General features: G+C 43.9%; 2 protein-coding genes across 4 annotated transcripts in view; both read left to right on the top strand.

Annotated features, from left to right (window-relative positions):
• IYD (iodotyrosine deiodinase) overlaps window positions 1-23,724 on the top strand; it is a 31,444-nt gene extending 7,720 nt beyond the window's left edge. Inside the window, exons 2-6 of one of the 3 annotated variants that reach the window (XM_051854242.2) lie at window positions 5,738-5,851; window positions 9,127-9,318; window positions 11,076-11,235; window positions 15,385-15,541; window positions 18,353-23,724. In XM_051854242.2, the coding sequence (XP_051710202.2) occupies window positions 5,738-5,851; window positions 9,127-9,318; window positions 11,076-11,235; window positions 15,385-15,541; window positions 18,353-18,535 (806 nt within the window). In that variant the 3' untranslated portion in view covers window positions 18,536-23,724. The other 2 variants (XM_051854243.2, XM_051854245.2) reach the window with 2 other exon arrangements.
• LOC100338996 (large ribosomal subunit protein eL33-like) lies at window positions 1,967-2,386 on the top strand. Its single transcript, XM_051836819.2, is given in 1 exon segment — window positions 1,967-2,386. A coding segment is annotated over 1 exon segment (333 nt). The 5' UTR covers window positions 1,967-2,049; the 3' UTR covers window positions 2,383-2,386.
• Window positions 23,725-24,426: the final 702 nt, after the last annotated feature.

The following is a 24,426-nucleotide window of genomic DNA, read 5'->3' as shown; positions in this document are numbered from 1 at the left end:
CACAAATTTCTCTGATGTATGCACAAACTCCCAGGCTCATTGTGAGATGGGCCTGGCAACACACTTCCCAGATCTCCTTTCAAGGGAGGCTGGGAGTAGTGGCACCCTCTTACAAAGGTTGCCTGGACTGCACACAGCTGCCTTGCTCAAGATCCTGGCTTTTGGGCCTGGCACTGTGGCGTAACAGGTAAAGCTGCAGTGTGTGACACCAGCATCCCCTATGGGCACCAGTTTGTGGCCAGGCTGTTCTACTTCCAATCCAGCGCCCTACAAATGGCCAGGGAAAAGCAGTGGGAGATGACTCTAGTGTTTGGGGCCCGGCACCCACATGGAAGACCTGGGTGAAGTTCCCGGCTCTTGGCTTCAGCCTGGCTTACTCCTGGCCATTACAGCCACTTGGGAAATGAATCTGCAGATGGAAGAGCTCTTTCTCTGAGTCTCTCCTCTTCTCTCTCTGTTACTAATAGATTAGAATTAAAATAAATCTTAAAAAATAAAAGATCCTGGCTTTCCCAGGGAGATCCATATCCAGTGAATGATTGGAGCAGGGGTATAAGACCCAGTTATTATGGTCTAATTGGAGACAACTGTGGAGCACCATTTCCGTTCCAAAGTAGTCCTTGGTGTTGGTTGAGGGTGTTTCTCCGGCTTGCCTTGTAGCTGGTTTCTTCTTCCCAGTCCTGTTTTTTGCCTCTCCCTTCTACAGGTTTTAATCTCAAACGTACTTCCTAAAAACAAGCCCACACTAGACTTAGTCTGAGTCTACTTCCTGGAAACCCAGGTAGAGACATGAAATTAACCTATATTCAAATCTTTAAAGAAGATTTATTTCTTTATTTTAGAGGCAGAGTTACAGATAGAGAAAGAAGAGAGACAAAGAGAGAGAGGCCTTCCATCCCTGGTTCACTTCCCAAATGGTTGCAACAGCCAGAGCTGGGCCAATCCAAAGCCAGGAACCAGGAGCTTCTTCTGGGTCTCCCATGTGGGTGCTGGGGCCTAAGCACTTGGGCCATCTTCCACTGCTTTCCCAGGCCATTAGCAGGAAGCTGGATTGGAAGTGCAGCAGCCAGGACTTGAACCGGCACCCGTAAGGGATACTGGTGCTGCAGGCAGAGGCTTAACCTACTACACCAGAGCACCAGCTCTCAATTTTTCTACATCATGCTGAGTTTTAGAATCTGAGAATTGATGTCTTTCATCAACTTGGGGAAAATTTCTCTCTTGAAAGAGTATCTCTACCCAATTCTCTCTCTCCCCTCTCCTTCCAGGACTCCAACTAAATGGTTAGACATTCTCATTGCCTCTTCTCATGTCTTTCAGTTTCTTCTTCAAATCTGCTATCTTTCTGCCTTCTCTACATTTTTAATTAAGTAATGAAAAACTGTCTTCCTCCTGATTAATTTTCTCTTCAGCTGTATCTATTATTGATAGAATATTTATTATAGTTCTTATTTCTAAAAAATGTTTGGTTCTTTTTTCTACCAAGATTGTCACGTTTGTCTTTTATTTCTTTGAACATAGTGAGCATAGTTTTTCATGATCTGTGTCTGATGATTCCCGTTGTAAGTCTCTGTGAGTCTGTTTCTGATGCCTGTGGTCTGGCGGGTCTTATTCATGACTTCTTGTTTTCTTTTCTTTTTAAGATTTATTTTATTTATTTGAAAGACAGAGTTACAGAGAGAAGTGGAGACAGAGAGAGCCGATCAGAAGCCAGGAGCTTCATCCAGGTCCCCCACACGGGTGCAGGGGCCCAAGCATTCAGCACATCTTCTGATGCTTTCCCAGGCACATTAACAAGGAGCTGGATCGAAAGTGGAGTGGCTGGGACCTGAATTGGCGCCCACACATGATGCCGGAGCTGCAGACTAGGGCTTTAACCTGCTGTGCCACAGCACAAGCATCAACTTCCTGCTTTCTTGAATGTATTGTTATCTTTAATTGTATGGTAGTCATTCTTTGGGAACATTATTCTTAAAACCTTTTTATGCTCTTTCCGCCATCTTGGAGCCTGTGGAGGCCTGCAGGGAGCAGGACTTCTAGAAGGCAGCTATGTCTGGAAGACTGTGGTGCAAGGCCATTTTTGCTGGCTATAAGCGAGGTCTCCGGAACCAAAGGGAACACACGGCACTGCTTAAAATTGAAGGTGTTTATGCTCGGGATGAAACTGAATTCTACTTGGGCAAGAGGTGTGCTTATGTGTACAAAGCAAAGAACAACACAGTGACTCCTGGCGGCAAACCTAACAAAACCAGAGTAATCTGGGGAAAGGTAACTCGTGCTCACGGAAACAGTGGCATGGTTCGTGCCAAATTCTGAAGCAACCTTCCTGCGAAGGCCATTGGACACAGAATCCGTGTGATGCTGTACCCCTCAAGGATTTAAACTATTGAAAAGTAAATAAATAAAAATGGATTTGTAAAAAAAAAAAAAGAAAAGAAAAGAAAAAACCTTTTTATGGTCTAGGATGCTGGCACTTACTTCTAGGGAAAAAAAATCACTTTGGTGCCTTCCAGCTGTGTGATGCTAATAGCCTGGGCTCACTTTCATCTAAGGTCAAGGACTGTGGTTCCTTAGGTCACTCAGGTGATACTACCTTAGGCTACAAGTTCATACCAGGACTGCTTACTTACTAAAGGAATGGAGCCCTTTCAGGTCCCAATCCAAAGTGCAGGGCTATCAGGCTCCCATCACAGCCCTGGGTGGAGCTGGGGTCTTGCCTTTTTCACAATTCCTTATCTCAGCTCAGCCCCACAGTTGTTGCTTGGTCACTGGAAAATGTTCTCCCAGCATTTGAGTGCTGGTCTATCTCTATGGGTACTAACTTTCACCTAGATTTTTACTGCTATTTCCTTTAGTTACAGATGAGTTCTTTGATGCATAGAAGAAAATGTCTTAAAGTATATTTTATTAAGGATTTTAGTTTCTTTAGCTTGAAGAGTTGGCAGATAATCTATAATTAACCATTGCTGGAAGTGGAAGTCCTTCAAAAGACGCCACAGCTGCTGTTACAACAACCATAACCACAGGCACAACGTAGATGAATCTGTGTGAATAAAAGACCTGTATCTACTCAGAGAAGACAGTAACAAATAATTATCTTCTCTCACACAGTGAAAGACCTGGGATGCACTTATCAGGCAAACACACAAGGGATCCAAGAGAGGTTGTGAATGAGAGGTTATCAAGATCATGACAATGCTACATTTAGTTTACATTGTAATCTCTAGAAGACATGTGTTCAGATAGTACAACAATGATTCAGATAAAACATGCACATTGTGATGGTTTGTAAACTTCCAAATTTGCTGCTTTGGAAAGTGAGTGCTGAGCACTTGCAGGAAGGCAGATTTTGTTGTCTGTTCTTATCTGAGTAGGACTTACCTCCTACCGTGACAACTTCTCTGCACCATTTCCCAAGGCTGAGAACTATTAGAGCAGGTTTAATAAAGACTGAATTGATGTATAAAAGAACCATCTACTCATGTGATCTCACTGCTACTTTCAGAGTCTATTTGCTGGGCAGTCTTCTCAGTGAAACTTTCTTTATCTGACTCAAAGTTCCCTAAAAATAAACGCAGCTCATGTCAATTCCTTCTGATTTAATATACTGAGATCTACTTTCTCTACTGGTCTCCTTTTGGTAACTTTTGCCTCCTGGATTGCCTCCTGAAGTTCAACAACAAACAGAAGTCCAAGATCAGCTTAAGACATGCAAGGAGTATATGTATTTTCTCCATCCAAGACATTTTCCTTTTCAGTAATTTTAACTTTGACTGAAGACAGCATCTTTCAATTTGTTAGAATCTTTCTAATTCAACCCAAAGATATGTCTTATTCATGCGTTTGAAAGAAATGAACACAGTTTTGAGGAAGAGATGTGAGATTTTGGATATATATATAGCAACAATTTTGAGAATATTGTGAGGCACCTGGGTATTTAACAATAATGTCTTCTAGGTCCTTGTTTGTAAACAAGAACCTCACTATGCTATCTGTTGAGAAATTTTGTAAAATAAGATGGTTGTTGAGGCTTTGGGTGCACTGGACACATCTTCCTTTTTGTTTTCTGCTGTATCTGGGAGTCAATTTTCTTCCCTGTCATTTTTGCCATTTTTTGCTTCAATTATTAAATCTTCTTTGTGTCTTCATCTTCTGTAAGATCTTGAGCCACAGATGACAAGCTTCCAGAACTCTCTGGTCAGGAAAAAGAGGCAGAAGCAAGTGGTCATAATGGTGAATTTTATGTAGTTTCATTTCACAGTTTTTTTATGATTAATATTTTTGTATGTTGATTAAAAAATCTCTCTACTTTAAAGTCATGAAGATATTCTCTTACCTTTCTTTCTTAAAAATTAGTCTTTGTAGTTTAGAATTGTGGTGATAACATTCAACCTCCTTGTTTTTGTCAGTCTCTGGTTTTCCGTGTTTTACCATTGACTAAGCTGGCTGTGGGGATTTTAGCTCACGTAGTTAGGCTTAAAAAACTCTGGCTCTACTAAGAGATGAATGTAAAATTTTGTCAAATACTTTTTTCTGCATTGGAATGCTTTTATAGTGTGTGATCTTTAGCTTGTTAATCTGAAAAAAAATGATTATTTTTCTAGCATTAAATTTCTAATGTTAATGTTAAATTAATCTTGCATTCTTGGGATAATCCCAATTTGGTCAAAAAGTATTGTGTCTTACATGTAAGTATTACTGGATTCTGTTTAGTAATATTTTGCTTAGGATTTTTCTGTCTATATTTGTGAGATCATTGAAACTGTAATTGTTCTTTCTTTTAATGCCCTAGTCATGTTTTGGTACTAAGGTTGTGATAGTCACATAAATTGAGTTGGGGGTGTCACTTTGTTTTCTGTCGTTGGGAAGAGTTCAGGAAAGTTCAACAATAGGATCTATCAACCTTTGGTAGAACTTCTTTATGAAGCATCTGGGTGGGCCTAGAGCTTGCTTCTTTTCCAGGAAGATCCTTACCTACTATTTCAATTTATTTAAGGACCTTTCAGTTTTCTATTTTGAAATTCATTTTGACAGGTTATATTTTCTGGAAATTTATCCATTTTATGCAAATAATCTAACACACTGTCATAATAACGTCCTCATACAATTGTTTAACAGTCATAATTATGTCCTCATAATATTGCTTAAATGTCAGTAGTATCTGTAGTAATACCTCCTTGTTTTTGTTCCTGATATATATTAGTTGTGATTTAATTTTCCCCCAATCAATCTTTCCCGGTGTGAATTTAATCAGTATTTTCAGAGAACCATGCTTGGTTTTGATGTTTCTCCATAATGGATGCTTCTTGTCCTTTTCCTTAATGTGCTATATCTAGCATTTTCCTCTTCCTACCATCTTTGGTTTTATTTGGCTGCTATTTCTAAAAATCTTCTTGAAACGGATTTTTAGTTCATTAATTTTTAGGGTTTCTTCCTATCTAATGCATCTGTTTAAAGCTCTCTTTCTAAACACAGTACATTGTGTTACTGAACAGATTTTTTTCAGTATGTAGTAACTTCTAATTTTCATTTTGAGGTGTTTCCGAATTCCAATAAGGTAGCTTCTTGAATTTTGCTGTTATCTTTTTATTGCTTATTTCTAGATTAATTGTATTAATATCAGAGATCATTATCTATCGAAACTTTAAAATGTCTTGAGTTATTTTCTGGCCCAATGGATGGCCAATTTTTATGAATGTTTTGAGTCTACTTAAAAAGGATTTTTTTTTTTTGACAGGCAGTGTGGACAGTGAGAGAGAGAGACAGAGAGAAAGGTCTTCCTTTTCCATTGGTTCACCCTCCAATGGCCGCCGTGGCCGGCGCACCGCGCTGACCCGATGGCAGGAGCCAGGTACTTAAAAAAGGATGTGTTTTCTGTAGTTCTATGTTTCCATTTGGTTCCTTTTTACGATTGTCTTGCTCATATCATCTGTATAGTTGTTGATTTTCTTCCTTCTGCTTATTCTATCATTACTGGGATAGATGTAGTAAGACCTTCCCCTGAGATTAAAAGTCTGTCTTGAGTTCCTATGACATAAGTGTATAGCATTTAAAAGTGTGTTTTCCCAGAAAATTAAATTTTGTTATAAAATGTTTTGCTATAAATGTTATGATTCTTGATTTTTCTTTCATCTGATATATTATAGTTATGTGATATATTGTGTAACTTTTCTGCCACAATGCATGATAATTTTCAACCTTTCTATATACTTATGCTTTAGATGTGCCTCTTATAAATACTCTTTTGAACAGAAAAAAAATTGATTTTTACAGAAACATTTAATCCATTTATACTCAGTGCAATTTTATTATTTTTCATGTTAGGAATTCAGTTATTTTTGCTTGCTCTTTGTTTTTACCATCTGATATTTTCACATTAATGGTATATTAATACAAAGAGAGCAGATTCAATGTAGTTTGTAGATACAATTCTAAGAATATGATGATATTCTTGTACTTTTAGAGATTTTTTTCTCTAAAATTTCACAGTTGATTATAAAAGTATGGGCTTCTTTTTAAAATACTTAGAATTTCTATTCACCTTAAATCTGTAGATTTGATATTTTTCATCAGTTCTGGGAAAATCTCAGGCACTATCTTTTCAAGTATTGTCTCTGCCACTTCCTCTTTCTTGCCTCCTTTGTTGACTATGCACAAATGTCTGTCAGACATTCTCACTCTACACTATTTTTTCTTGCTCTTTCTTCTATGCCTTCCATATTTTGGTGTCTCCCAGGTATTTTCTTCTGACTTATCTCCTGGTTCCTTGATTCTCTCATTATGTAGTCTAACCTGCTGGTAAACCCATTCATTAAGTTCTTAATTATATTATTTTTCAGTTTGAGAAATTCTGTTTTCTCATATTTTATATGTCATCTTTTGTCCTTTCTTATGTCCTACAGACTTGTATTAGTTTGTCAATAATTTCAATATTTGGAATCATTGAGCATCTGTCTGTATTTTTAAAAATTGATTCGGCTCTACTTTACAGCAGTAAAAAAACAATGAAATCCGGTCATTTGCAACAAAATGGAGGAATCTGGAAAACATCATGCTTGAGTGAAATAAGCCAGTCCCAAAGGGACAAATACCATATGTTCTCCCTGATCGGCGACAACTAACCAAGCACCAAAAAGGAAACCTGTTGAAGTGAAATGGACACTATGAGAGACAGTGACTTGATCAGCCCTTGTCCTGACTGTTGATGAACAACTAACTTAATACTTTATCCCTTTTAGTATTTTTTTGTTCTACTTAATACTACTATTGATTGAACTCTGTAATTAATACACAATATTCTTAGGTGTTGAAATTTAACTGAAAAGTGATCACTGTTAAATATAAGAGTGGGAATAAGAGAGGGAGGAGATGTACGTTAAGCACATGTTCACTCGGACTTACCCCTAATGGCAGAGTTAGAAACTTGCCAGGGGATTCCAATTCAATCCCATCAAGGTGGCATGTACCAATGCCATCTCACTAGTCCCAGTGATCAGTTTCAGTTTACAATTGATCACACTGATAGGACTAAAAGTCAAAGAGATCACATAAACAAGACTAGTGTCTGCTAATACTAACTGATAGAACAAAAAAGGGAGTGAACAATCCAACATGGGAAGCGGGATGCACAGCAGACTCATAGAATGGCAGATGTCCTAAACAGCAGTCTGGCCTCAGAATCAGCCCTTAAGGCATTCGGATCTGGCTGAAGAGCCCATGAGAGTATTTCAGGCATGGAAAGCCAAGACACTCTGGCAAAAAAAGAAAAAATGACCTAAATGAAAGATCTCCAAGAGTGAGATCCCAGTGGAAAGAACAGGCTATCAAAGAAGGAGGTACCTTTCTCTGAAGGGAGGAGAGAACTTCCACTTTGACCATGGCCTTGTCTAAATATGATCAGAGTCGGCGAACTCAAAAGGCCTCCGTAGCCTTGGCAACTCATGACAAGAGCCTCGGGTGATTACTGACGCCATAAACAAGAATGTCAATTTGTTAAGTCAACAACAGGTGTCACTGTGCACTTACTCCTCATGTAGGATCTCTGTCCTTAATGTGTTGTACAATGTGAATTAATGCTATAACTAGTACTCAAACAGTATTTTATACTTTGTGTTTCTGTGTGGGTGCAAACTATTAAAATATTTACTTAATATATACTAAATTGATCTTCTGTATATAAAGAGAATTGAAAATGAATCTTGATGTGACTGGAAGGGGAGAGGGAGTGGGATAGGGGAGGGTTGCGGGTGGGAGGGAAGTTATGGGGGGAAAAAGCCATTGTAATCCATAAGCTGTACTTTGGAAATTTATATTCATTAAATAAAAGTTAAAAAAAATAGATGGGAAAAAATTGATTCAGCTCTTCTTCATTCAAGAGATTGTTTCTTTATGTGACTGATTGCACTTGGTAATAATTGGACTTAAAATTATTTGTACAGTAGCATTTGCTTTTGCTAGGTCAAGAGGCAAGTCCATTTTATTCCAAGGACAACTTTGAGGAAGGACCCACAAAACTAATGCAAACCCTCGAGAACTGATTCATTTGATTCTCTTTTTCCCTAAGAAGGGTCTTGGGGTCCTAGCTTATTAGGCTTCCCATGGTGTATGGGCCTGGGTTTTATTTCCATTGCTTTTGAATCCCAAAAATGTGGAAAATTAAATGTGTGGGGATTGGCCAATGAGCACAATCGGGGAAACTGCTTTTCTGCTTATTTACCTGTAACTTCGTATTTTTTGTCCAGTTTTGGTCTGGGAATTTTTTATTGTGCTGTCAGCTCAGTGATTTTTAAAAATCTTAAAACATACCTCATTTATGGTCTAAGTGGTTCTCAATGGATGCAAGCTTGTTTTGAATAACCTACTCAAACATCAGCAGAAATTTGAATTTCTTATATTTCTATAGGTAAGTTTTCTTTTTTTGCTTTATAACAAGCCTGGAGTTTGATGGATAGTCAAGATCAGTGGCCAGGACTCTGTAGATCTATTTTTTTATTTTAATGGATTTTTTTCTTTTTGTTTTGCTTATATAAATTTACAACTTCAGAACTTTGTCTCCTTCTCCCCTGGTGTCCACCTATGACCAAGAAAATTCATCTAATTTGCTACCTTTCCTGGTCTTGTTTTTAGATGCCGATGACGTGGAGGAGTCTGAGGAGAATGTGGAACACATCCCATTCATCCACACCCGGTATTCTGAGAAGGAAATGGTTAAGAGGTCCCAAGAATTTTATGAACTTCTCAATAAGAGACGTTCGATCAGGTTCATAAGCAATGAGCAGGTCCCTATGGAAGTCATTGACAATGTCATCAAAGCTGCAGGTTTGTAGTTACACTCTGGGATTTTGAGAGTGTCAGGGGCCTTGCTAGTGAGATAATATTGGAGTAATGTTGAAGTTCAAACACAATGACTAAGGCCAAGAGTGATATATTTATCTATAAAGTCTTACTGAGATGTTGAGTGACTGGCAGACCCATAATGGTTTCCACTTTACATTTTCACTATTAACAAATTTCTTGAAAGCAAATGTACTAATATTTCAAAATCTCTGAAACTTTTTGATTTTATGAAGTATTATTAAAGGCTAGGATTTCTGAACATGATTGGAAGATAAACATCTGTTTAACATTTTCCCCTTAAAACACACCACACATACACAATCATACACACTCATACACAAGCACACACAAACATTTACCTTTTGGGAAACAAATTTCTTATGTACATACCAGATGTTCCAGCATAGAAATCTAATGAACTAGCAAAATTTCCCCATGTGAACCAAAACAAGACAAACCCATTGTCATCATAAATTAGTATCTCCACAGAGGGGAGAAAAATAGAATTACAGAAAAGGAGTAGGAGCTATAAGAGAAAGCCCTTACATTTGTACTTGAGAGTCTCTTCTGATTGGAACCTTATTCCTACATAAATCACGTTCATGTTCACTTGCAGAAATTATTGCATGTCTATCGGGTCCAGTTAAGAATAAAAATGCAGTAGACTGCTGAGTCCTTTAACAAAGCAACAGCAATTACTAAATTTCCCCTTTAGCTATATCTCTACCTATGAGTGTGCCCTTGTGATTTTTAAAGTAGACTTGGAGTAACTGAAAACACTGAGAGAAATCTATTTCTTCAGTTTAGAAATTCAAATATTAAGTGAGCAAATAAAATGAACATAAAGTCAACTAGAATCCCTCTGGGTAAAAATTTCCAGTTTGACTTGTGTTTTACAAGCCAGTGGGTATTAGGAGTGGTGTGAGACAGCAAACCCCAACAAGAGCTCATCGGCCTCATTCTTTCTACAGGCAGAGTTGATTCCACTCAACCACTCAACAGGAAGGAAGAAACAGCCAAAAGTCGAGTTGAGTTCTACACTTGTAGAAATGTCCTGCAGCTAAATTTCTGTGTGTCTCTGTGGTACACCCAGGAACAATGGGCCCTCTCTAGGACTGAGGGGTGACACCAGGGTCAGAAGTGGTTCCAAGACCTCTCTAGGATCTCAAAGGGAATTCAACATCTTAGACAAGGGGTGCACCATGGAGCTTTGCCTTGGGATGCTGCACATATTAACACCTGGGGCCAAGCATTCCCCAACTCTGCATGTCCCCAGAAAGACCACAAATCCCACAGAGCCATACCCAGGGCTTTGACATAAGCACTAAACAAATTTCAACATTTCCAATGAGCTTCACAACTTTATCTTTTTTTTTTTTTTCAAAAATATAAAAACGAATGGTGAATCTGGAGTATCAGAATCTCCCCTCCGAGTTTCTTCCCTTGGGTATGGTGCAGCTGTTCAGGGACATTTTCTCCCGCGTGACTTGAGTAGCAGGAGTTGGTCCTACAGCCCAAGAAGTCCTGGCCTTGCCCTCATGCGTTGGTTCAGAGACTCCCAAAGTGAGACTTGGTATACAGTGAACCGGAAGCTGCATGCCAGAGCCCACAGCCCAGCTCTTGGTTTCCCAGATGATCAAACTGATTTGAGCAAGGATGAAATATTCTATTTGCCTCTCGATTAATAACCCGTGCTTGCCTGCCATTTTCATTTCTGAGTTTCATCTACTGTGTAATAGGAACAGCCCCAAGTGGGGCCCACACAGAGCCCTGGACCTTTGTGGTGGTGAAGGACCCAGCCGTGAAACACCAGATCCGGGAAGTCATCGAGGAAGAGGAGGAAATAAACTACATGAGAAGAATGGGGCACCGATGGGTGGCAGACCTTAGGAAGCTGAGGTACAGCTCTGTTGGAAGGGGGGGCGTTTGGCTTGTTTTCTTGAAGTGCAACCACTGTCCCTGCAGTTTCCTGGTTGTGTTTTAAATGTTACATATATAAAAAAGCTTGATTTTGACTTTGGGAGGAATCATGAAGCTAGAGTCTTGCCGTGTGCGTGTTTTGTAGATAAACAGGGTCTGGTCCTGGTGACTGCTTCCTCAACAAGACTTTGAAGCAATCCTTCAGTTTTCACTCTTCTGAACACAAGACTGTGAAATGCTTCTCAAGATCTTGAACAAAGAAAATTGTTTTGTTAAAATGATCGGGTCTTCCGAACGACTTTGCTAAGCTGACTTCAGTTTCAGGGCAACTGTAGTAAAAGCAGAAATTTAGGGCAAGTGTTGGTAGCTTCGTGGGTGTCCCTGTCCCCAGGAAAGCAGTGTGGTAGACCCTAGTGTGACTCCTCTCACTGGGGGTGGGGGAGGCCTCAAAGGCGATCTCCTTCCCTGCCCAAGCTCCACTGAGGCTGCGCGTGAGGAGGGTTGGTGCTTGGAGCCACTGGCTCTGGCCTCCTAGAAGGCCCTGAGGGAGGGAGTGCGAGTCCTTGGCTCTCGGAATGTGGAGCACCTCATTCCTCCAGGACTCAGCAGAGGTTTCCTGTGGCCAGTTCTGGCACCTGCCATGCAACACTCCCCAGTGACTAAGAAAGGGAGACAGGATGGTAGTCCTGGGGGCACAGCGGGACTTCCTGCCCAGTGTTAGAGAGAGGGACAGGATGATGGGATGGCAGTCCTGGGGGCACAGCGGGACTTCCTGCCCAGTGTTAGAGAGAGGGACAGGATGATGGGATGGCAGTCCTGGGGGCACAGCAGGACTTCCTGCCCAGTGTTTTAGTGAGAAGTGGTAAGCTCTTTTTCCTTCATTTGACCCCAGGGTACAATTTTCTCCTAAGATATTTAAACCCTCTCAAAATTGATGTTTTACAGAACTGTAACTTATTACCAACCTGTGGAACAAGGACGAGGTATTAACGATGGATTTGCTAACCTTATTGAATATTCATGGGAGAAACTGGGGTAGATAAAAGTCAAGCTGCGTTTCTACACTTGGAGAGAAGTCCTACTCTGTGTATGAACTGTCCCTCCAGAATCCAATTCATCCCCTTACTTTCCTCAACAGCTAATTGCTCTCTCGTCTGTGCCCAGAGCACCTCATGTACCACTTCCATTGTTCATAGCACTTTAATTCTTGCTTCCTTTTTTTCTCATTTTATAGGCAACTTTTTAGAAATCTGTGTTGTACAACAAGTTACCCTTGAGAATCCTATTAAGTTATAGACTATTTCTGGCAACCATACGTACAGATATACATGTGTGTATGTGCACACACACACACACACAAACTCTGGGTCCAGGGAGTTGGATTTAAAAAGCCTCACGTTGTACCACCCATGCCATGCTGATACACAGTATATAACAGAATAAATGCTTGTTGAATGGAACTGCAAATGGTCATGCACCTTGTCAGTGTTTCAGTCACTCTGAAACCCATAACTGTTGCTAGAGACTCAGGCCAGATCCAGCTTCCCTTTCCAATCTTACATCTCCATCTTACCAGCAGGAGCCCTCACCCCCATCAGAGGTGCAACTGTTAGCAAGTCCTTCTTTTCCTCTTCTTCTTTATCTCCTCCTCCTCTTCTCCTTCTCCTTCTTCTTTTAAAGATTTATTTTATTTACTTGAAAGACCGTTGCAGAGAGAGGTCTTCCATCCACTGGTTCACTTCCCAAATGGCCACAACTTCTGGAGCTGAGCCTGTCTGAAGCCAGGAGCCAGGAGCTTCTTCTGAGTCTCCTACATGGGTGCAGGGGCCCAAGAACTTGGGCCATCCTCCGCTGCTTTCCCAGGCGCACTAGCAGGGAGCTGGATCCAAAGTGGAGCAGCTGGGACTAGAACTGGCACCCATATGGGATGCCAGTGCTGTAGGCCAGGGTTTTAACCCACTGTACCACAGTGGGGGCTTCAACAAGTCCTTCTTTTAACAGAATTAATTCTTTGTTGTCTTTGTATTAGCTCTAATATGTCATAATGAATTCTTATACGACTGAATGAACCAAAATTCAAATATCAGTGCATGCTTAGGTAAAGTAAATTAGCACAAAATTCTAAAATAATTGACCTGCCTTAGAATATAAGCAAATTGCTTATTTAATTTTCACCTCCTATTTTGCAAATTTGTCTTATTTCCTCTCTCTCTCTCCCTCTATCAATATACATTTTATACAAAGCAATAACGCAAAAATTACAACTTTAAATCATGGAAAGATCATAGAGAATACAAGTTTATGTAATACAGCCTGGTCTGGGACATGCACAGCAGTCTCTTGATGACATCCACCTGCCTTGGGGCAGCAGCATTAGGTGGTGGGTGGCTGGGTGGACATCAGAGCAACCTCCATGGTCTGCTCCACGTGCTAAAGGTGTGCCCTGCAGGGGGTGGGGCTGGAGAGTGAGTCAGGAAAGTGGATTAAAACTGGTTCTTCGGCACTGATGTTTCCAAGATTTGAAATTCTGATCTTTGTGGTGTTAAAAACTGTTACATAGAAGCAGACTTCAAAATCTTCACAGAAAATTAAAAGTTTGTTTTGGTGCCAAGAATTTTGAAATCCATGCATAGCTTTTCATCATATGCATTATCTGTGAACTCTTTGGAGACCCCTTGTGTACATGCAACTTCTCTCACTGTTACAATAACCCCACAAGTGGGAGAACGATAGTCCGATTGCGAATGAGGAAGCTGAATCCTGAGAGGCCAAGGAGCTGCCCCAGTGTGGCCCTGCAAGTGCAGCTCCAGAGCTGACCTCCTAACCCATTCCCATTCTCTCTGTGGGGAGAAAAGACTCGGCAACCGAGTAGCGGGACTGAGCTGGCTGGATGGTAAAGGCAGCTTTGGAGATGTGACATAGATCTCACTAGTGTAAGAAGAATCCCAGAAAGATGCACACGTGAGCTTAGTATGTTTTAAAGAAGAGAAACTTGCATGGGGTAAACACGAAATGATTGGTGACCATTTATTGCTAAATAATGGCATGATAGAGCTTAAGGAAAAATTCCAAAAATAGGATTGTAAGACTGTCGCTCCTTTGAATACCTGTGAGCAAATAAAACTTCCACTAAAATATATGGCACAGGTTAATGGGAAACAGAAAAAAAATGCATGTTCTGAGCTAGAAAACACCAATTTCAATTCCGTGTTTGTGTCTCATGTAAACCGTCTCCTGTTCCCGCAGGAGTTCCCTTCCTTTCCCCTACCTGGGCGAGCAGCATCTGCCTTCTCCCTGGGATTGCAGTTCAATCTCTCAGTCTTCTTAGCCTCCCCCGGCCTGCTCCTGCGCTGCATTCTGCGGTCTCTCCCCTTCCAGGCTCTCCTTGCCCACCCTCCTGCAGGGCCTTTGTCAGGGTCTCCTGTGGTGTCTCTCCCACTGGGATGACTTTGTCATTGGTTCCTCTCCCATACCACTGGATCCGCCTCTTTTTGAACCAGATTTGATCCTAGGAGGCCTCTGCTCAGAAGCTGTGACAGATCTCCATCGCCCACCCCATGAAGGCAGACCCTTGGGAGATGGGTGTGTCCCGGGCCAGCCCCCCTTACCCCAGCATGCAGCACAGCCTCCAGCCCTCCGAAAAGTGCCTGACCTGCTGCGCATTCTCTATCGCAACACCACCTTCAAGGCCTGGGGTGCCCGTCCCCATCTTCCTGCAGCCCCACCCCAGGTCTTCAATGCCCGGACTTGAAGTCACTTTCTAGAAATTTCTCCCAATCTTCCTCAAAATTAGTGTTTCAGTTTGGGGCTCCTCCTGATGCACTTGGTTTGTGTTGCTTTGACAGCACTTGGCAGGCTTCTCTGGGCTGTGAACAGTGCCTTCTGGGCTACAGAGGTCCTCCATGTACCCCATGACAGCTTCCTGCTACGGCATGCTGGGCCCTTATCAATTCAATGCTCTTGGGCAGCAGAAGATGAACAAGACCTAAACGAAAATCCTGTTCTTTTTTTTTTTCAACCTAAATATAAACAGCAAGTTCATGCATTTTTATTTTCATCGTAAGTAAACTAAGGCAGTGAAGAGAGCAACAGCCAATATTCTCCATTATCTCTTCCCTCCCCAACCAGAACCAACTGGATTAAAGATTACTTGGACGATGCCCCTGTTCTGATTCTCATTTTCAAACAAGTACATGGCTTTACTGCAAAGGGCAAGAAAAAGGTGCACTACTACAATGAGATCAGCGTTTCCATCGCCTGTGGCATCCTGCTAGCTGCCCTGCAGGTATGTTTCCCTCCCACTGCGCCACGGGGGAGAAACAGGACTTGGGAGTGGAGGGGCACTATGGTGGCCCTATTAGCACATTTCATCAGAGTTTCCAAATCAGGGATGTTAGGAAACTTTATGCAAAGTTGAATGCCGGAGAAACTCCTAATGCTGGAGACCCCGGTGGGTGATGAGGAGGGTCCAACAGGCTGGAATTCTTCTTGGAAATTCACTTGGAAAATCATTTCGGGTCCGAAGGATCGTCGTTCAGTTTGCCCTCATCTGTAACAACCTGCAGCTTCAAGGGCTTCGGCAGACACACAAGAGCTTCAGAGGCTGAAAGTCCCCGAGACTCGCTCCCTGCCCGTGTCTACTGCCCCCCGCCCCCTGCAGCGGGGGAGGGGACGATGGCAAAGCTAGCAGTGGGGCTGCACTGTCTTCCAGCGCCTTCCCTGACACGCTGACTTGGCGTTGTATGACTTAACACAGCTACGGGCTGGCATTTTCCTCTTATCTGCACAGCGGTGAGAGCAACGCTAACATGGGATAGAGCACAGTGCAGATGGGCCTCGCAAGCCATTCGATTCACTCGCGCAGCAGAAATTCTCGGAGCTCCCTCCGTGCGGCGGTCCCAGGGGTTGCTGGTGAACTGAGCGTTCTGCAGGGCTTTGGAGTCAGGGCTGGGGGTGGAGAGACGGCAAAAACGCAAAATAAACACAGCAGCGAAGATTATCAGCGCGAGTGGTCCTACTTTCGAGGGCCAGTCCATTCCGACACATACGAGCTGCTTCATCGTCTCAGACAAGTGTGTCGGCTGAGCAGCTCCCGGGGACACAGCCACCGCTAGAGGCACGTGCTTTCAGATGACCGGCATCTACTTCCTAACTGCACCTGTGAGTAGGTGAACAAAGGATCCCGAGCGGAGGCCACAGGTCCCGCGGTCCATCCAGGAGCAGCGAGGGCTCCCTGGGAGCTCGGCTCGCTGCTGCCCTCTAGCGCTTGCTGAGGCAAGTTGTGATCAGAGGGAGGAGAACACTGTGGTAGCCCCCTCCTTACATAGGGTGTGACGGGAATAAGCTGGCCTTGCAGGACTGGGCAGCTCCGGGGCCTCTTGCTGGTTCCTGGAGAAGGGTGGCCGGGGAAGTGCCTGGAAGCCTCACTTTGGACCCAAATGCTCGTTATTTGGAGGTCTGGGGAGAGATTGGTGGGGGATTTCCTTTATCCCCGGTGCATCCCGTAGCCACTGAGTCCTTTTTGATTGGGCATGGGTGTTTTCATTCACCGTGATTCGCTGCTTCCCCTGCTGGCTCCACGGTCACAGAAGCGCTTGGCTATTGCTGTTATTTAGAATAAAACAGGCAGGCCTTGATCAGTGCATTAAATTCCAGGATCTAACAGTAGGTCTACAATTTTAAACATCATGATGACGATGATGATGTTTCAAAATATCTGTAACGATTGTAACGTGATATGAAATATCTGTGAATTTTATTTGTGACAAAGTCATAGGTGTTACACAGACCTGCTGAATTCTATCTTTGACCCTTTTTGATCTGAGGATTTCAGGTTAAAGAACTCCTGATCTGTCAGAAGATCAAAGTGCTAGCATCCCGAGAGAGTGGAAGATGCAATAGTAAAAGAAGTTATCTCAAAGAGAAGGGTTATCTAACATGTTCTGTATGTTCACAGATTTCTAAGACATCCAAAATTCAGTATAGAACAAAAGCTGTGTTTTCAAGGAGGATCAAAATATAAAATCACACAGAATTAAGATGTAAATATTTTCTCAATGAGAAGGTCACGATTTACCCATTCCAAATTCAAACAATATGAGCAGATATGATAAAGGATGAGACACACCATGATGAAGTAGAGCTGATCCTAGCCTGTAGAGGAAGAAGAAAGACATATATTTTTCATGCCTATGTTCTTGAGAACGGTAGCTGAGGCATTGTAAAACTCTGGAAATCAAGGTAGATGATGATGTAGCATGAGAGCCCTTCAGGACAGATCCTAGAGGTGGTCCAAAGCCAACATTGTATCTATTGGTAACAGACCACAGTCAGGGAGCTGGAATTCAGAAAAGAGTATTTAGTAGGAACACTGTGAAAGAGGTAGGGCTAGGAGGATTGCTCTTATCATTTCAGTAGTGCACCAAGTTGTAGACCGACCCCTTAGCTAAAGGGAATTTTCTGCTCTTTGCCAGCCCTTTGGTGTGGTTGGATCCCTAAATTTCTAACTACAAAATACCCATTTTTTTTTTTTTTGACAGGCAGAGTGGATAGTGAGAGAGAGAGAGACAGAGAGAAAGGTCTTCCTTTTGCCGTTGGTTCACCCTCCAATGGCCGCTGCGGCCGGCGCACCACGCTGATCCGATGGCAGGAGCCAAGTGCTTATCCTGGTCTCCCATGGGGTGCAGGGCCCAAGCACTTGGGCCATCCTCCACTGCACTCCCTGGCCACAGCAGAGAGCTGGCCTGGAAGAGGGGCAACCGGGACAGAATCCGGTGCCCCGACCAGGACTAGAACCTGGTGTGCCGGCACCGCAAGGCGGAGGATTAGCCTAGTGAGCCACGGTGCCGGCCCCAAAATACCCATTCTTATTTCTTACGCAGCTTTGGAAAATAAGATTAGTATTTTCTTCTTCTAGAAGCTTCCAACTGCAGAGGGTGGGGAGGTCGGGGAGTGGAGGCAGGAGCTGAGATGCTCATCGCCTGAGCTGGCAGCCTCCTTGCTGCCCAACTTGAGGGAAACGACAGAGCAGGCAGGTGTAGCAGGGCTGTGCTCTTGCCTGCAGACTAAAGTGCACTCTCTTCCGGTTCTGTTGTAGAATGCAGGACTGGTGACCGTCACCACCACTCCTCTCAACTGTGGGCCTCGTCTGAGGGCGCTCCTGGGCCGCCCCGCCCATGAAAAGCTGCTGATGCTGCTCCCTGTGGGGTACCCCAGCAAAGAGGCCACGGTGCCCCACTTCACACGGAAGTCCCTGGATCAGATCATGGTGACTGTGTAGGGAGGAGCCCCTCAGGAGACACCCGTGGATGCCGCCTGGCTCCTCCCTCCAGCTCTCTCCTGCCCCTCTCAGCCCTCCTGGCTGCTGTTTCTTGGGTGTCAGTGTCCTGAGTGCACCATTTCACAGGGTGGCTACTCTGGTGTCAAGAAAGCTTCCCACGCCGTCCAGCACGCCGGGCCAGATATGCCTCATTTTCAATGGACCGCCTGAGTGGGGAACAAAGAGAACAAAAGATCCTTGGCTATGAGCTTCTGTTACTCATCCACTTTGCAAACGTATGAACATTTTTACCAAGAACTCGCCTTGGAATTCATTTTTAAAATCACTCTGGAAAAGCCCTGGTGACGTTGCTGTTACTTCTTTAACAACTCATATGGAGTCACATCTCAATATTACCTCCGTGAGTCGTGTCCATGAGCCAAAGGTGGTCGCGGGTTGTAGGGGTCAAGCACTAGAGCAGCCTAGGTTCCCACTCCTGCTCTGCCAGGCTTCTCAGGGGGGAAAATCCTCATTTCTATGGTGACCTTAGGTGGAAGTATAAAATGGGGTTAACCATACTTCCTCCCTCCAGTTGCTCTAACAAATTCTCAGAAACTTGGAGACCTGGGGCTTGTGAACAATAGAAAGAGTGGGCCGCAGACTGCTGACCTTTCATTGCGTCCTCACAGGTGGCAAGAGGGTCAGAGGAGTCGCTGGCATGTCTCCGTAAGGGCACCAGTCCCCTGCGCAAAGGCTTTGCTCATGGGACCTAGTCACCTCCTCGCAGCCTCACCTCCCGACACCGTCATGTCACACTGGGGTTGGGAAATTTCACCGTGAAATTTGAGGGCACCCATGTAGGCCACTGTGTCCCCTCGTGGGGTTGGCATCCTGCTTGGTACACAGCTGAGGATAAGGTGACGATGGTGGATGCTGTTGCCACCACTGCCATTGTGGGACAACCCTGCTTTGGGATCCAGGTGAGAAAGGGACCGAGGTGGGCGAGAGGCTCCCCACCCCCGCAGAAGCCTGGTGGTGGCAGAGAGCTCCCCCGGAGACACTGCCACTGGGAACCTGAAATCTTGTTTTTCCTCTGTGCTGTTAGATTATTTGTATCTGTTTGCGGGCGTGTTTAAAATTTTCATTAAAAAAAAAATTGGAGGCACCAGTGTTGTGGCGCAGTGGGTTAAGCCATCACCTTGAACACCAGCATCCCATACGGAGCAGTGGTTCCTGGCTGCTCTGCTTCTGAGCCAGCTCCCTGCTAATATGCTTGGAAAAAAAGAGGAAGGTGGCCCAAGTATGTGGTCCCTGCACCCACGTGGGAGACCCAGAAGGAGCTTCAGGTTCCTGGTTTCAACCCTGCCTAGCTCCAGCCATTATGACCATTTGGAGAGGGAACAAGTGGATAGAAGACCTCTCTCTCTCTCTCTCTCTCTCTCTCTCTCTCTCTCTTGTTGTCTCTCCCTCTCTCTGTCACTCTGCCTTTCAAATAAATAAATCTTTAAAAAGTGGCCATGGAGAAGCTGGCCACCACTGTGAAGGCCTAGCACAGTGTTAGTAACAGCGTGGATGATATTGAGAGTCCCTGTTGGGGTACACTAGGACACACTCGTCACCACTTCCAGAGTGTTCCTGCCATAAATGTCTGCATAGAAAAGAACCAAGCCTCCACCCTGAACTTCTGATTTACAATCAAGGAGAAGTTTAGAGAAACCAGTTAATTTCCTGGTTGAAATCCTCGGCGTGTGGATCATTCTGCAGGAAGTGGGACTGGACTCCTTCTGTGGTCAGTGTCACCAAAGGAAAAACACTAGGGGACACGTCCCAACCTTGCTACTCAAAGTGTGGTCCTTGGCCAGTGCAAGTTTCTTAGAATGAGAGACTCTTGGGCCCCACCCGGCCCCGTGGGATTCAGACGTGCATGGACCAGCCTCTCTGGTGACGTGCATGTAAGACAGAGAGGGAGAAGCCCTGCTGCAGGTAGCTGGAGACATGACCTCCACATGCAAAGGATGAACCTTGACCGGAGTCAAGAACAAGAAGACAACCAGGACTCTGAAAATGAACTTGGAGTTGGGTGACGGTGCAGCTGTGTGAGACGTGCGTGGTGAAGTATGAGTGATGGAACACCGTATCTGCAATTCCCTTAGAAGAAGAGTGGTGTGTGTGGCTGTGTGTTGAGAGAGAGAGAGAGAGCGCGCTGATCCAGCAAACTGTTAGATGCAGCGTGCCAGATTTTCATCAGACTCTTATTTTAGCTTTTCTCTGTGTGTGAAATTTTTCAATGTATGAAGCTAAAGGAACAAAAGAACACCAAGAGTCCAAGGGATGGCAACACCGCACGTAAGTGGGCAGTCCATTCGATCACGTAAACAGTCTGAAAGGCCCCTGAGCCCTGCATCAGGCTTAGAGATGCACCCAAGGCAGCAGATTTCATGCCTGTGTCATGGAATTATCTTGGAATGGACCCAGTTAGCTGCATCTGAGATGAGAAAACGGGAAACATAGGAGCTGCCAGGCCAGCAACTCACCTCACTGGCAGGGCAGTGCCGCAGGGGAAGGGACCCCTGGAAGCAATGTAAAATCCAGAAGGGAAGACCTCCCAGGGGCAGGAACGTGTGACAAGCCTGCTGCCCGAGCTGACTTCACATCAGGGCGGGTCAGGCAGCTCCCAGCAGGTACAGTATCTAACAAGCTAAGGGTAATGCTATTCCTTCCCTCTGCAGCCCCAAGCTCTTATTAACCTCCTTTCACATGTTCATTCAATGCAGTCATGTGACAACCGTGTTCAAAGTTGGACACCATGGTCTGGGAGGCTTGGAGAGTCTGTTATAGTTTCAAGGCCTCAAAATGGGGAGCTATGGAATGATTTCATCACCACCAGAAGAAAAACTTCATCGTGAAACTTGGATATGGTTTGTGTCTCGCCCATAGGTTTCACTCAAAGGTGCCACTTGGCCAAGAGGGAAACTTTACTTAGGGGAGTTAGGTCCATGTTAGCATGGACAGGACAGTGTTGCGTCACAGTCACCCACCAGGGAGTTGACAGAGCACAGGGTGCTGGACCATGAGGCCCGAACGCTCCATTCCTAGCAGGTTCGCAGGTGACGCTGATGTCACTGGGCACCACATGTTGAGAACCACAGGGCTGAGACAATCGGTGACTCCCACCCTTCAGCGATTCGACGTGACAGAGGTCCAGCAAAGTCCCCTGCCCGCACCGTCACCCATGTTCTCCATGGGTAACTAGCCATGCGTTGCAGGATCCAGCTGCCTCCTTTCTCCATTGATTCCTGTAAATATTGGAGTTTCTGAAGAGTATTCAAATTGATATAATATCAAAGAAGACAGTTTGTACTCATCTTCTAGGAATATCTGTTACTAGAAGGAAAACACACAATCATCAGCAGATATTCTGCTTGGGAGCATGAGAATGTCATGGTGATTTTGCCAGGTATCAGCTGTGTTCCCTTATAAAGTGCATGAGGTGGGAACAGGGATAATGCGATATTCTCAGCACACATGTACGTACAAGTGATGAGAGGCCTAGAGCCAATGTGCCTCCAGCTCTGCTGCTGTGTGTCCACTCTCCCCATACACACACCCCAGAAATATAAAGGCTGGACCATCACAACCAGAGGCTTGTACCTGCTCCTCAGGGGGTGACTGGTACAGAATGGAAGGTGGGAATGGCCAGGGAGCTTCCAGCAGTGGAGTCCAGCAGTGAACAGGCTCATGCATCTGAGCTGGAGACCAGAGAGCACCCTGCTTGGGTGGCCACAGCTAATGTCCAGGGCATCCAGGAGCAGGAGGCAGAACATCGAAGGAGAACAGTATCCAAAGCTGAGATTCAGTACAGGAAGAGAGGTTGCTCTAATGGAGTGTGAGATGCCGTTAGCCCACTTTGGAAATCCTAAAAGGTCACAAGGAAGGGGAATGGTTTTGTTCTTGTGACTTGAGAGTCTTGGGTCAGGGCCAAATGTTCAGGATTAAAATGCCATGAGAGCAGGATGGAATTATGTTAGCCATTTCTTTAGGGTGCCAAATAAATGCAGAAGCCAATGAGGTCATAGAGGAAGTTAGCCAAGCCAGGTGGAGTTGCCAACTTCCTTCTATTAACTAAAAATAAGAACTTAGAGGTATATGGGATGAAGATTCTAAAATCACACTTCACTGAAGGGTGCCAACTGGGCACTTCCTGTTGTCATGGTAACCCAGGCAGTGCTCAGGCTGTCCACTCTTCAGCAATGGAGTTCTGGAACATTCTCTGGCTCCAGGTCACCTTGGCTCTGTGAAGCTGTAGTGTGGTCCTCAGCTCCTGATGCAGCAGGTTTAAATCCTTGAGGCAGTAAATCTGCGCTGCTTTTCAGTACATACTCTCCAAGTCTGGGACTATTTAGAATTAGATACTGAGATGAGAAAATAAATATAATATCGCTACCTTCATGTTAAGGGTAGTGCTCCATTTTGCATTACCGTAAAGAAATAACTTGAGGCTGTGTAACTTTATAAAGAAAAGAGGCTTTCTCAGCTCAGGGATCTGCAGGTTCAAAGACCTGCATCTGGTGATGGCCTTCCTGCTGGTGTAGTCCCAGGGCAACACAGAGCACCCCATGGTAAGAGACAGGGAGTGCACCTGCGTGTGTGTGTCTCTCTGGTCTTTCCCCTCTCATTGTGAAGCCACCTAGACCCAGTCATGGTCATGGAGCTCCACCCTGATGACCTTACCCAGTCCTGACCACCTCCCAAAGGGCCTCCTCTAAACATCATGGTAGATTAAGGCTTTACTGTGGGGATTGAATTTCAGCTCAAACCCTTGAGGGAAGCACTCAAACCGTATCCAAACCATAGCATTAAATTTAAGAACAATTTTGTGCATGTTTCTTATGTAAGTGATTTGAATATTTTAAAAGCTTGTGATTCCAATTTAAAATGTGAAATTGATTTTAGGCTTGTGATTTTAAGTTGATGGGCATACAAATATTGACATAGCTCATTAACATTATTAGAATAGAATCACTCTATTTATGGATTTAATTTACCGGATTTAGTAGAGATTTTTTATGTATATAAAATAGTCTGCCTTAATTGGATATAAAAGTGTCATGTCAATTATTTAAATGCTAACTAGGAAACCAAATGTGATAAACTTAAGCAAGGAGTTTGAAATGTTTAAGCGATTTTAATAAACAGAGCTTGTAAATGAGCTTGATGGTTTAAAGGAGTTTATCTTATTCCAATAGAGTTGGCCAAGCATTAATCACAGCCCCTCTTCACCAAAAGAGTAGTTTCATTTTATTTAAGTTGACTATATTTATAAACAACAACAAAATGTGAGCTCCAGGTCTGTTTTCATCCATTTTGTGCTGCTATAACAGAATACCACAGACTGGGTGATTTATAAGCAGCAGAAACTTGTTTGGTTTATGGTTCTAGAAGCTGAGGGGCTGCATCTGGTGAGGGTCCTTTGGCTGCATTGTAACAGGGCAGGAGACATCATTTGGGCAAGAGAGCTCCAGAGGGCCTCACAGCCTCAAGCCTTTTATGAGTGGCATTGATCTATCCATGAGGGCGGAGCCCTCATGGCCCGAACACTTCCCATTGGGCCCCACCTCCCAATGGCTGCACTGGGGATTGAGTCTCCAACACAAACCATAGTAAGGCCAGAACGTTTTTGGCAGAAAGTAACAAACAAACAGAAAACTCCAACTGTACTGTCTTAAACACTCAACTGCTTTCACCACTCATTTAGATACCCTTCCGGTATCTCAACCTTTCTGTACTCCAAATAGCACTTTGAAGTCTCTCTTATCCCCTACCAGGGCCCTGTTCATAGGCCTTTATATGGGATCCTTAAATCATGTTAAATTTGTATCATTTTCTCCTTGCCCACATCCAAATCCATGAGT

The sequence above is a fragment of the Oryctolagus cuniculus genome, chromosome 5 (assembly GCF_964237555.1).
Source record: "Oryctolagus cuniculus chromosome 5, mOryCun1.1, whole genome shotgun sequence".
Classification (NCBI taxonomy): domain Eukaryota; kingdom Metazoa; phylum Chordata; class Mammalia; order Lagomorpha; family Leporidae; genus Oryctolagus; species Oryctolagus cuniculus.
This window is presented reverse-complemented; position numbering and strand designations above follow the sequence as displayed.